The sequence below is a fragment of the Symphalangus syndactylus genome, chromosome 13, assembly GCF_028878055.3.
Source record: "Symphalangus syndactylus isolate Jambi chromosome 13, NHGRI_mSymSyn1-v2.1_pri, whole genome shotgun sequence".
NCBI lineage: Eukaryota > Metazoa > Chordata > Mammalia > Primates > Hylobatidae > Symphalangus > Symphalangus syndactylus.
In genome coordinates this window covers 27,884,814-27,897,928 of record NC_072435.2, presented here as the reverse complement: position 1 = coordinate 27,897,928, position 13,115 = coordinate 27,884,814, and the positions used below count along the sequence as shown (strand labels likewise).

At 53.5% G+C, this 13,115-nt stretch overlaps 1 protein-coding gene across 2 annotated transcripts in view; it reads left to right on the top strand.

The window, feature by feature from the left end:
* Positions 1 to 13,115, top strand: part of POLD1 (DNA polymerase delta 1, catalytic subunit) — a 33,491-nt gene that overhangs the window by 10,868 nt on the left and 9,508 nt on the right. For both annotated transcript variants that reach the window (XM_055239493.2, XM_063615679.1), the window contains exons 2-16: positions 2,361 to 2,563; positions 2,881 to 2,994; positions 5,829 to 5,975; positions 6,050 to 6,175; positions 6,256 to 6,424; positions 6,505 to 6,586; positions 6,664 to 6,793; positions 7,104 to 7,270; positions 7,544 to 7,648; positions 10,034 to 10,174; positions 10,259 to 10,369; positions 10,835 to 11,026; positions 11,177 to 11,265; positions 12,643 to 12,759; positions 12,981 to 13,094. In XM_055239493.2, coding sequence (XP_055095468.1) covers positions 2,362 to 2,563; positions 2,881 to 2,994; positions 5,829 to 5,975; positions 6,050 to 6,175; positions 6,256 to 6,424; positions 6,505 to 6,586; positions 6,664 to 6,793; positions 7,104 to 7,270; positions 7,544 to 7,648; positions 10,034 to 10,174; positions 10,259 to 10,369; positions 10,835 to 11,026; positions 11,177 to 11,265; positions 12,643 to 12,759; positions 12,981 to 13,094 — 2,006 coding nt within the window. In that variant the 5' untranslated portion in view covers position 2,361. The remainder of the gene's footprint in view (positions 1 to 2,360; positions 2,564 to 2,880; positions 2,995 to 5,828; positions 5,976 to 6,049; positions 6,176 to 6,255; positions 6,425 to 6,504; positions 6,587 to 6,663; positions 6,794 to 7,103; positions 7,271 to 7,543; positions 7,649 to 10,033; positions 10,175 to 10,258; positions 10,370 to 10,834; positions 11,027 to 11,176; positions 11,266 to 12,642; positions 12,760 to 12,980; positions 13,095 to 13,115) is intronic.

Genomic DNA, 13,115 nt, shown 5'->3' with positions numbered 1-13,115 from the left:
TGAGATGGAGTCTCGCTCTGTTGCCCAGGCTGGAGTGCAGTGGCGCAATCTCGGCTCACTGCAAGCTCTGCCTCCCGGGTTCACACCATTCCCCTGCCTCAGCCTCACGAGTAGCTGGGACTACAGGCGCCCGCCACCACGCCCGGCTAATTTTTTTGTATTTTTTTAGTAGAGACGGGGTTTCACCATGTTAGCCAGGATGGTCTCGATCTCCTGACCTCATGATCCACCTGCCTCCCAAAGTGCTGGGATTACAGGTGTGAGCCACTGCTCCCAGCCTCCAAAATAATCTTTTATAGGTTGTAATTAAGAAAACACAGGCCGGGTGCAGTGGCTTATGCCTGTAATCCTGGCACTTTGGGAGGCCGAGGCAGGTGGATCACCTGAGGTCAGGAGTTCAAGACCAGGATGGCCAACATGGTGAAACCCTGTCTCTACTAAAATACAAAAATTAGCCGGGCATGGTGGTGGGCACCTGTGATCCCAGCTACTCAGGAGGCTGAGGCAGGAGAATCTCTTGAACCTGGAAGTGGAGGTTGCAGCCGAGATTGCACCACTGCACTCCAGCCTGGGTGATAGAGTGAAACTCCATCTCAAAAAAAAAAAAAAAAAAGAAAACACAGGCAAGGCATGGTGGCTCACGCCTGTAATCTCAGCACTTTGGGAGGCCAAGGCGGGTGGATCACTTGAGGTCAGTAGTTCAAGACCAGCCTGGCCAACATGGTGAAACCCTGTCTCTACTAAAAATACAAAAATTAGCTGGGCATGGTGGCATGTGCTCGTAATCCCAGCTACTCGGGAGGCTGAGGCAGGAGAATTGCTTGAACTGGGTCCCGGGAAGTGGAAGTTGCAGTGAATCGAGATTGCGCCACTGCACTCCAGCCTGGGCAACAAGAGTGAGATTCTGTCTTTTTTTTTTTTTTTTTTTTTTTCTGAGACGGGAGTCTTGCTCTGTGGCCCAGGCTGGAGTACAATGGCACTATCTCGGCTCACTGCAACCTCCGCCTCTCAGGTTCAAGCAATTTTCCTGTCTCAGCCTCCTGAGTAGCTGGGATTACAGGCGCCTGCTACCTCACCTGGCTAATTTTTGTATTTTTAGTGGAGATGGGGTTTCGCCATGTTGGTCAGGCTGGTCTCAAACTTCTGACCTCGTGATCCGCCCACCTTGGCCTCCCAAAGTGCTGGGATTACAGGCGTGAACCATCGCACCCAGCCCTCATTCCGTCTTTAAAAGAAAGAAAAAGAAAACACAAATATATATAAGTAGCAGTCTGTATGTGGTTTGTGTTGTGTTTTGTTTGCTACTGTGGGTCCTGGACTGGGGGAGAAAGCAGGTTACTATAAACGGCATTTTGGAGACAGTTGGAGAAATTGGGAAAGGTGCCCTTTATTTTACATCAACCTTGAGTCAGTGTTAAGTGTCCTAGATTGTATCGTACTGTGCTCAGCGAAAGGAATTCCTTATTCTTAGGCACTACGTGCTAAAGTGTGGAGGGGTATGGGATCTGCAAGGAACTCTCAAATTACTCAGGAAAAGAAGTAACAATATGGTGTGCATACCGTACATGTGGGAGGGCAGAGAGAGGCGGTGAGAGAGCACACACACAACACGCTGACCACCGGGGAGCCTGGGGAAGGGCATACAGGAGTTCTAGGCATTTGAGATTATTTCAAAGTATTTAACTTGGTGCAAAAGTAGTTGCAGTTTTTGTCATTTCAATGGCAGATGGCCTGGGCAGATGGGTGGTCGGTAGGCGAGGTATCAGAGACAGAGGTTTGTGGGAAATAAAGAGATGTGCTAAGGCTGGGCGTGGGGGCTCACGCCTGTAATCTCAGCACTTTGGGAGGCTGAGGCGGGTGGATCACCTGAGGTCAGAAGTTTGAGACCAGCCTGGCCAACATGGCGAAACCCCGTCTCTATTCAAAACACAAAAATTAGCTGGGTGTGGTGGTGGGCACCTGTAATCCCAGCTACTCGGGAGGCCGAGGGGAGAATCACTTGAACCTGGGAGGTAGAGCTTGCAGTGAGCCAAGATCATGCCATTGCACTCCAGCCTGGGTGACAAGAGCACAATTCCATCTCAAAAAAAAAAAAAAAAAAGCAAGAGATGTGCTAAGGACCTAGTGTGATGGGCGAGAGGGTCAGGGAGTCGACTGGGCTGCTGCTGCAGTAGCTAATAATTGAGCGTCTGGAATGTGCTCCCACCCCACTGCCTGCAGGGTGCAGAGCTATGTTAGTATAGCCACTTCAGAGTGGGAAAAGGCTCATGGCCATGGTGGGTGCATGGGATGCCATGGAGAAGACAGGGTAAGAGGTGTCTCTGGTCAGAACCTCCACCAAGCTCCAACTTGCCCAGCAGGATGGATGGCAAGCGGCGGCCAGGCCCAGGGCCTGGGGTGCCCCCAAAGCGGTTCCGTGGGGGCCTCTGGGATGACGATGATGCACCTCAGCCATCCCAATTCGAGGAGGACCTGGCACTGATGGAGGAGATGGAGGCAGAGCACAGGCTGCAGGAGCAGGAGGAGGAGGAGCTGCAGTCAGTCCTGGAGGGGGTTGCAGATGGTAAGGCTTGGAGCTGGAAGCCCCTGCTGCCCAACTCATTGTCCCTGGTCTTGCCTTTGGTCCAAGAGTCAGCTGCAAAGCTGACCTGTGACCCCACTCTGGCCAATTTTGAATCCTACAAAGGACTGCCCTTCAACCCCATGCAGCCTGTGTGGCCTACAGTGATTCTGGCCCTGACCCTTGACACCCATTCTCTTCCAAGTTTCCTGCCTGACCCAGACCACCACCTCTGCCTGGCTCCTTTCAGAATCACATGCCATCCTGGCTGGGGAAGACCATGACTCCATGTACTCCACTTCCTTCCCTTCCCTAACCAGGGCAGCTCCCACCATCAGCCATAGATCCTCGCTGGCTTCGGCCCACACCACCAGCCCTGGACCCCCAGACAGAGCCCCTCATCTTCCAACAGTTGGAGATTGACCATTATGTGGGTGAGTTTAGGGGTTACGGGTGAGTGCTGGGGCCCTGCGCTTCTGGGGCAGAGGCTAGGCCAGGTCAGCCCCTCTGGCTCTGCCCCTCTAGTTGCCATAGAGTAGTAGTGACACAACAGACCAGTGGGTGCCAGGGGTTGTGGAGTGTGAAGCGAAGGTGACACAGGGTCAGCTTGAGGGAGGTGCTTGGAGCGTTGAGCTGTTTTGCATACGTAGTGGCTGCAGCCTGTGCAAGGACCTCTGTGCCTTAAAATTCATAACACTAGACACATAAAGCAAAAGTCAATTTGACTTTTTTCTTTTTGAGATGGAGTCTTGCCCTGTTGCCCAGGCTGGAGTGCAGTGGCCTGATCTCGGCTCACTGAAACCTCCGCCTCCCGGGTTCAAGTGATTCTCCTGCCTCAGCCTCCCAAGTAGCTGGGATTACAGGTACACACCACCATGCCTGGCTAATTTTTGTATTTTTAGTAGAGATGGGCTTTTGCCACGTTGGCTAGGCTGGTCTTGAACTCCTGACCTCAAGTGATCCACCCGCCTCGGCCTCCCAAAGTGCTAAGATTACAGGTGTGAGCCATTGCGTGCAGCCCAATTTGATGTTTTACAAGATTTTTTTTTTTTTTTTTTTTTTTTGAGACAAGATTTCCCTCTGTTGCTCAGGCTGGAGTGCACCTGGCCAATAAATTTTTTTTTTTTTCTTAAGATGGAGTCTTGCTCTTGTCGCCCAGGCTGGAGTGCAGTGGCACGCTCTTGGCTCACTATAACCTCCGCCTCCTGGGTTCAAGCTGTGTGCCATCACGCCCAGCTAATTTTTGTATTTTTAGTAGAGACAGGGTTTCGCCATGTTGGCCAGGCTGGTTTGAAACTCCCAACCTCAGGTGATCTGCCAACCTTGGCCTCCTAAAGTGCTGGGATTATAGGAGTGAGTGACTGTGCCCCGCCTATTTTTTTTTTTTTAAGACAGAGTCTCCCTCTGTCACCCAGGCTGGAGGGCAGTGGCACAATCATGGTTCACTGTAACCTCAACCTCCTGGGCTCAAGTGATCCTCCCACCTCAGCCTCGGAGTAGCTAGGACTACAGGTGTGCACCACAATGTCTGGCTAACTTTGTTGTTGTTTTTTTTTTTTTTTTTTTTTTTGAGACTGCGTCTTGCTTTGTCACCCAGGCTGGAGTGCAGTGGCGCGACCTCGGCTCACTGCAAGCTCCGCCTCCCAGGTTCATGCCATTCTCCTGCCTCAGCCTCCTGAGTGGCTGGGACTACAGGCGCCCTCCCCTACTCCCGGCTAATTTTTTGTATTTTTAGTAGAGACGGGGTTTCACCGTTTTAGCCAGGATGGTCTCGATCTCCTGACCTCGTGATCTGCCCACCTCAGCCTCCCAAAGTGCTGGGATTACAGGCTTGAGCCACCGCGCCCGGCCTGGCTGACTTTTAAAAATATACTTTTGGGCCCGGCATGGTGGCTCAAGCCTGTAATCCCAGCACTTTCGGAGGCTGAGGCAGGCTGATCACTTGAGGTCAGGAGTTCAAGACCAGCCTGGCCAACATAGCGAAACCCCGTCTCTACTAAAAATTCAAAAGATTAGCCAGGTGTGGTGGCATGGGCCTGTAATCTCAGCTGTTCAGGTGGCTGAGGCACAAGAATCCTTTCAACCTGGGAGGTGGTTGAAATATAAATATATATATAAAATGTATTCTTTATGTATTATATATTAATTTATATATAATTTATATGTTATATATTATATATTAATTTATATATAATTTATATATGATTTATATATTATATATTAATTTATATATAATTTATATATTATATATTAATTTATATATAATTTATATATTATATATTAATTTATATATAATTTATATATTATATATTAATTTATATATAATTTATATATTATATATTAATTTATGTATTATATATTGATTTATATATAATTTATATATGTTAATTTATATATAATTTATATATTATATGTTAATTTATATATGATTTATATATTATATGTTAATTTATATATGATTTATATATTATATGTTAATTTATATATGATTTATATATCATATGTTAATTTATATATGATTTATATATGTTAATTTATATAGATTTATATGTTAATTTATATATGATTTATATATTATATGTTAATTTATATATGATTTATATATTATATGTTAATTTATATATTATATATTATATATTAATTTATATGATTTATATATCATATGTTAATTTATATATGATTTATATATTATATATTAATTTATATATAATATATAATATATTAATTTATATATAATATATATTATATATTAATTTATATATTATATATTATATATTAATTTATATATAATATATATTATATATTAATTTATATGTAATATATATTATATATTAATATATTTTGTAGAGACAAATATATTTATACATATAATATGTTGTGTGTGTGTGTGTGTGTATTTATTTTTTCTTTTTTTTGAGACTGGGTCTCGCTCTGTTGCCCAGGCTGGTCTCCAAATCCTGGGCTCTAGCGATCCTCCCGCCTGGGCCTTACAAAGCACTGGAATCACAGGTGTGAGTCACTGTGCACGGCCAGTTGTTTTTATCTTGTAATAAAAAAGAGGGGCCTCCCTGTAGTTGTGCTGTGGAGAATGGGTCCTGGGGGATGGGGGTGGAGATGGGAACCAGGGCGGAGGCTGAAATGGACACAGGGAACGGTACAGGGGCAGGAGTGCCCCAGGCTGCAGGCCCCAAGGTATTTCGAGGCTGTGGAGGCACACCTCGGAGGACCCTGAGAGGCATGGCCGCTGTCTTACCCTGTGACCCCACAGGCCCAGCGCAGCCTGTGCCTGGCGGGCCCCCACCGTCCCGCGGCTCGGTGCCTGTGCTCCGCGCCTTCGGGGTCACCGATGAGGGGTTCTCTGTCTGCTGCCACATCCACGGCTTCGCTCCCTACTTCTACACCCCAGCGCCCCCTGGTGAGTGGCCCCTACCCAGCCCCTCCCGGAGCCACTGGAGCCCCCTGCACCTCTGACCATCCCTCCCACACCAGGTTTCGGGCCCGAGCACCTGGGTGACCTGCAACGGGAGCTGAACTTGGCCATCAGCCGGGACAATCGCGGGGGGAAGGAGCTGACTGGGCCGGCCGTGCTGGCCGTGGAGCTGTGCTCCCGAGAGAGTGAGTGCTCCCCCGGGATCAGCAGGTTGGGGGGTCCCCTCGGGAGGCCATTGGCTGGTCCCAGCTTTTTCCATCCGCAGGCATGTTTGGGTACCACGGGCACGGCCCCTCCCCGTTCCTGCGCATCACCCTGGCGCTGCCACGCCTCGTGGCCCCGGCCCGCCGTCTCCTGGAACAGGGCATCCGTGTGGCAGGCCTGGGCACGCCCAGCTTTGCGCCCTACGAGGCCAACGTCGACTTTGAGATCCGGTATGGCCTCTGTCTCACTTCTGCAGCCTCTATCCCCACCCTCGGGCAGCCCCTGTCCACTGACCCCCAGCCCCCTCCAGGTTCATGGTGGACGCGGACATCGTCGGCTGCAACTGGCTGGAGCTCCCAGCTGGGAAATACGCCCTGAGGCTGAAGGAGAAGGTGCAGGGCTTCCCAGGGCAGGGCAGGGTGGGGAGCTGGTACCCTGCTGCCACCGCTGACCCACCCATGGCCCACAGGCTACGCAGTGCCAATTGGAGGCGGACGTGCTGTGGTCTGACGTGGTCAGTCACCCGCCGGAAGGGCCGTGGCAGCGCATTGCGCCCTTGCGCGTGCTCAGCTTCGATATCGAGTGCGCCGGCCGCAAAGGTCTGTCCCCGGGCCCGGGCTCCTGCCCACCTCATTGATGTGCCAGGTGGGGGGTCGGGAGGGCAGGTCCGGTGGAGGGAAGGGCAAGTGTGAAGGTGCCGGGGCGGGAGCGCCCAGCCCGTGTGGCCAGATGGAGTGAGCACAGAGGGTGTGGAGACGGCCTGGAGGTGAGAGCGGAGCAGGAGCCAGGGTGAGCCACGCAGGGCCGGCAGGCGGCGGGGGCAGCCCTGGGGAGATGGGAGGTGCAACCTCCCTGCTGTGTTGGGAGTGAGGGGCAGGAGTCAGGCGCCTGCATCCTCCTGCCTCGCAGGCATTTTCCCTGAGCCTGAGCGGGACCCTGTCATCCAGATCTGCTCGCTGGGCCTGCGCTGGGGGGAGCCGGAGCCCTTCTTACGCCTGGCGCTCACCCTGCGGCCCTGTGCCCCCATCCTGGGTGCCAAGGTGCAAAGCTACGAGAACGAGGAGGACCTGCTGCAGGTAGCTCTCGCTCCACACCCCACACCATTTCCCGGGGTCCCCGCCAGCCTCCACGTCCTGAGCCATCAGCCCCTGGGTGCTGCGACGCCCATGTCTGTGGGTCTGGGTGGGCGTCTGTGGGTCTGGGTGGGCACCTGTGCACTTAGACTTGAGCACTTCCCTTCTGGGTTCTGCAGGATTTTCAGGGGTGGCTGGGGTTCTAGAACATCCTGGAAGTAGGGGAATCCGAGGCAGGGCAACCACCAGGGTGACCCAATGTGCTCCCACCCCCAGGCCTGGTCCACCTTCATCCGTATCATGGACCCCGATGTGATCACCGGTTACAACATCCAGAACTTCGACCTTCCATACCTCATCTCTCGGGCCCAGACCCTCAAGGTGAGGGCTGGGCAGGTGGGAGGCTTCTCTCAGATGCCCCAGGTGTGGCCTCCAGGCCCTGGGCCTCCTTCCTGCTCCCTCTCCACATGGCTTCGTGCATCTTGCTCCGTGTGCCTCAGCCCATTGCCTGCTGGGGCAGCCTAGGCCTGGCCCTGCCCTGCTCCAAGTCGGAAAAGTTACTGTGGCTTTTGTCAGAGGCAAGGAGAGCATTATGGGGGAGTAAGAGAAGGCTGTGCATTCAAGGTCGGACTGAAGCTTGCAGGGGTTCAACAAGCCATGAAGCAGCCACTGAATCCCAGTCTTCCTTTAGCTTATATCAGCATAAGGAAAAGAATCATAATGAAGGAGGAGAAGAGGGGGAGTGTTTTGACGGATGGGGCAAATTCTGGATGCTTGTTGAGTCTGGGTGTGTGTAAGGGTGGATTCCTCTGCCCGAGTTGCTGTAACAAAGAGCCACAGACCAGGTGGCTGAAAACAGCAAAAGGTCATTGTCTCACCGTCCTGAAGGCTGGAAAGTCCACGACCAAAGTGTCAGCGGGCCTGCTTCCTTTGGGGGCTGCAAGGGAGGACTGGTTCCCGGCCTCTCTCCTTGGCTTGCACACGGCCATCGTCCCCCCGTGCCTCTCCACATCGTCTTCTCTCTGTGCGTGTCTGTTTCCACATGTCCTCTTTTTTTTTTTTTTTTGTGACAGAGTCTCACTCTGTCGCCCAGGCTGAAGTGCAGTGGCGAGATCGCGGCTCGCTGCAAGCTCCGCCTCCCAGGTTCATGCCGTTCTCCTGCCTCAGCCTCCCAAGTAGCTGGGACTACAGGCGCCCGCCACCACGCCCGGCTAATTTTTTGTATTTTTAGTAGAGACGGGGTTTCACTGTGTTAGCGAGGATGGTCTCCATCTCCCGACCTTGTGATCCATCTGCCTTGGCCTCCCAAAGTGTTGGGATTACAGGCGTGAGCTACTGCGCCTGACCCCTTTTCTTTTTTTTTTTTTTTGTTTTTTTTTTTTTTGAGAGAGTCTCACTGTGTCGTCCAGGCTGGAGTGCGATAGCACGATCAAGGCTCACTGCAACCTCCGCCTCCGGGGTTCAAGCAATTCTCCTGCCTCAGCCTCCCAAGTAGCTGGGATTATAGGCACCCGCTTCCATGCCCAGCTAATTTTGCATTTTTAGTAGACAGGGTTTCTTCATGTTGGCCAGGCTGGTCTCAAACTCCCAATCTCAGGTGATCTGTGCACTTCGGCCTCCCAAAGTGCTGGGATTACAGGCATGAGCCACCGAGCCTGGCCTATTTTTATATTTATTTATTTATTTATTTTTTAATAGAGACTAGGTTTCATCATGTTGGCCAGGCTGGTCTCCATCCTCACCTCAGGTGATCTGCCCGCCTCAGCCTCCCAAAGTGCTGGGATTACAGGCGTGAGCCAGTGCACCTGGCCCACATGTCCTCTGTATGGTGACACTGTCGTGAGATGAGGGCGCACCCCAGTGACCTCATCTTCCCTTGACCCCCTGCAAAGACGTATTTCCGATGAGGTTACATTCGAGGTGCCGGGGGTTAGGACTTCAACATCTTTTGGGAGAACCTGGTTCAGCCCTTAATTAGGGATATTGCCTTATTTTCCTGCTTTTCTCTGTGTCTGGCCAGCTTGGTAATGGAAAAACAAAACAGGCTGGGTGTGGTGGCTCACGCCTATAATCCCAGCACTTTGGGAGGACGAGGCGAGAGGATCGATGGAGCCCAGGAGTTCAAGACCAGCCAGGGCAACATAGCAAGACCCTGCCTCTATTAAAGAGAAAACAAGAAAAAATCCATTCTAAAAAACAGAACAAACTCTTAGGACCCCCAGTATACATTCCACAGCGTGGCGCTGATGCCCAGGCCACAGCACTCCTCCTCCCCTTCTCTGGGTGCCCCTCACCCTCTGCCCTGGCCCCAGCTCAGGCTTCTTCTGGCCTCAGTCTCCCCCAGGCTGGGCCCTAGCACCCTGCAAGGTCCCCTCCAGCCAGGCGCCCTCAGCATCCATCTCAGCCCAGCTCCACGCCGCCTCCTGCCTCTGCCCCCACCTGGCCGCCTGCTCACAGTGTCCCCAAATCTCTTCCTGTTTCCTGCCTAGGTACAGCCCGCAGACACTGGTCTCCGTCTTTGGCCCCCAGTCCATCAGGGCCCCTGACTCGCTGTCCCAGCCTCGGCTGCAGCTTCGTCTTCACTCCAGACTCCCTCCCCAGCCTCCAGCCACCCACACCCAGCCCCAGACCATCTTTCTGCCCCCAGGGTTGCTCTCAACCCCCTAGGGTTGCTATAAGGATGTTGTGGTCGGTCTCAATCTCCGTTCCTCTGGCTGATGTGACGGGGACCCACAGCCTGCTGCACACCCTGCCTCTCCTCCTCAGGTACAAACATTCCCTTTCCTGGGCCGTGTGGCCGGCCTTCGCTCCAACATCCGGGACTCTTCATTCCAGTCCAAGCAGACGGGCCGGCGGGACACCAAGGTGGTCAGCATGCTGGGCCGCGTGCAGATGGACATGCTGCAGGTATGGGCGGGAGGTGGGGCGTGTCCCTGTCCTTGGAAGGCCACTGCCCAGGCCCGCAGCCCACCGGCCCACCCACCCACCTAGGTGCTGCTGCGGGAGTACAAGCTCCGCTCCTACACGCTCAATGCCGTGAGCTTCCACTTCCTGGGCGAGCAGAAGGAGGACGTGCAGCACAGCATCATCACCGACCTGCAGGTGCCTGCTGCCTCCCTGACCTCTCACCCCAACCTCTGACCTCCACCTCACCCTTCCCCGGCCTCTGACCTCAACTTCACACCCCCACGTCTGACCTCACTCTTTGACCTGCTGTTACGACCTGTGACCTTACCTGGCGCCTACCTTTTTCTGACCTCTGACCCCAGATTTCTCTCCACTCCTGTGACCTCTGTCACTATGACCTTGGCTCTGCTTTCCTGGCCTGACCACAGGTCCACGGTGGCCTTCAGGCTGCTCCCTCCTCCTCCCTCTGGCCCCGTGGACTCCCTGGCCTGCAACCCTACCTCCATCCCCACCCAGACCCTGACGACTTGGAGGCCGCTCCTGCCCGCCTCACCTCCCAGGCCCTCCCCAGGCTACCTCACCCTGACCCCCACTTTCTCCTCTTGCTCCGCCTCCCACCCCCAACCCCTGGTCCCTGACCGCATCCGTGCCCATCCGCAGAATGGGAACGACCAGACCCGCCGCCGCCTGGCTGTGTACTGCCTGAAGGATGCCTACCTGCCACTGCGGCTGCTGGAGCGGCTCATGGTGCTGGTGAACGCCGTGGAGATGGCGAGGGTCACTGGCGTGCCCCTCAGCTACCTGCTCAGTCGTGGTCAGCAGGTGAAGGTCGTATCCCAGCTGCTGCGGCAGGTCAGTAGCCGAGACATCCTCACCACTCCCCACCAGGCACGTCTCTGGCCCCCTCCAGGCGATGGCATCCTGGATGCACTTTTTCTCCCCACTCCCAATCTGCGCAGCCCCGCCTGTACCCACTCCATTTTCCACCTTCTCCCCTCCCAGGCCGTGCACGAGGGGCTGCTGATGCCTGTGGTGAAGTCAGAGGGCGGCGAGGACTACACGGGAGCCACTGTCATTGAGCCCCTCAAAGGGTGAGGCCCCAGGCTGGGTGCAGTTCTTACCTGTAATCTTGGGAGGCTGAGGTGGGAGGATCGCTTGAGCTCGGGAGTTTGAGACCAGCCAGGGCAACATAGCGAGGCCCCTGCTCCACAAAATTTTTTTATTTTTATTTTTATTTTTTTGAGACAGAGTCTCGCTCTGTCGCCCAGGCTGGAGTGCAGTGGTGCAATCTCGGCTCACTGCAAGCTCTGCCTCCCGGGTTCATGCCATTCTCCTACCTCAGTCTCCCCAGCAGCTGGGACTACAGGTGCCCGCCACCACGCCTGGCTAATTTTTTTTTTTTTTTTTTTTTTTTTTGCATTTTTAGTAGGGACGGGGTTTCACCCTTGTTAGCCAGGATGGTCTTGATCTCCTGACCTCGTGATCCATCTGCCTCAGCCTCCCAAAGTGCTGGGATTATAGGCATGAGCCACCATGCCCGGCCAAAAAAATGTTAAAAAATTATCCAGGCGTGGTGGTGCATGCCTGTAATCCCAGCTACTTGGGAGGCTGAGCTGGGAGGATGATGAGCCCAGCAGGTGGAGGCTGCAGTGAGTGATGATTGCACCACTGCCCTCCAGCCTGGGCGACAGAGCAACACCCCAGCCCTAAAATAAATTAATAGGCCAGGCATGGTGGCTCATGCTTGTAATCAATCCCAGCACTTTGGGAGGCCAAGGCGGGGATCACGAGGTCAGGAGATTGGGACAATCCTGGCTAACACGGTGAAACCCCGTCTCTACTAAAAATATAAAAATTAGCTGGGCATGGTGGCGGGCGCCTGTAGTGCCAGCTACTTGGGAGGCTGAGGCAGGAGAATCGCTTGAACCTGGTAGGTGGAGGTTGCAGTGAGCCGAGATTGCACCACTGCACTCCAGCCTGGGTGACAAAGCGAGACTCCGTCTCAAAAAAAAATAATAAAATTAAATAGTAGATTAATTATATATATATTTTTTCTTTTTCTTTTTTTTTTTTTTTTTGACGCAGGGTCTCACTCTGTCACCCAGGGTGGAGTGTGGTGGCACGATCTTGGCTTACTCCACCTCCCAGGCTCAAGCGATCCTCCTGCCTCAGGCCCCTGAGTAGCTGGGACCACAGACGTGCACCACCACACCTGGCTAATTAAAAAAATTTTTTTTGTAGAGATAGGGTTTTGCCATGTTGCCCAGGCTGGTCTGGAACTCCTGAGTTCAAGCGATCCTCCTGCCTCCGCCTCCCAATGTGCTGGGATTACAGGAGTGAGCATTGCTCCCAGCCAATGAATGATTTTTTTTTTTTTTTTTTTTTAAAGGGTGAGGCCACAAGACAGGGCAGGGGGCGGCATGGGAACTCCTAGCCCTGACTCCCCGCCACGGCTGCTCCCCTCCCAGGTACTACGACGTCCCCATCGCCACCCTGGACTTCTCCTCGCTGTACCCGTCCATCATGATGGCCCACAACCTGTGCTACACCACACTCCTGCGGCCCGGGGCTGCACAGAAACTGGGGTATGGTGCCCAATTCAGCACGTGTCCCCCGAGGCCCACCTGGGCCTTCCCTTGGGGGGCTCAGTCTGGTGGGGGGGACTGGGCACAGGCCCAGAGATAGTGGGGAGTGGAGGGGTGCTTGAGGGGCCTGCGTGTGCTCATAGCCAAGGCCAGGACTGTAGGGCAGAGGTGGGCTGGAGGAGGGGGGTGGCTGGCAATCACCCCGCCATCTTCTAACCCAGCCTGACTGAGGATCAGTTCATCAGGACGCCCACCGGGGACGAGTTTGTGAAGACGTCAGTGCGGAAGGGGCTGCTGCCCCAGATCCTGGAGAACCTGCTCAGCGCCCGGAAGAGGTGAGTCCTGGAGATCCCCTG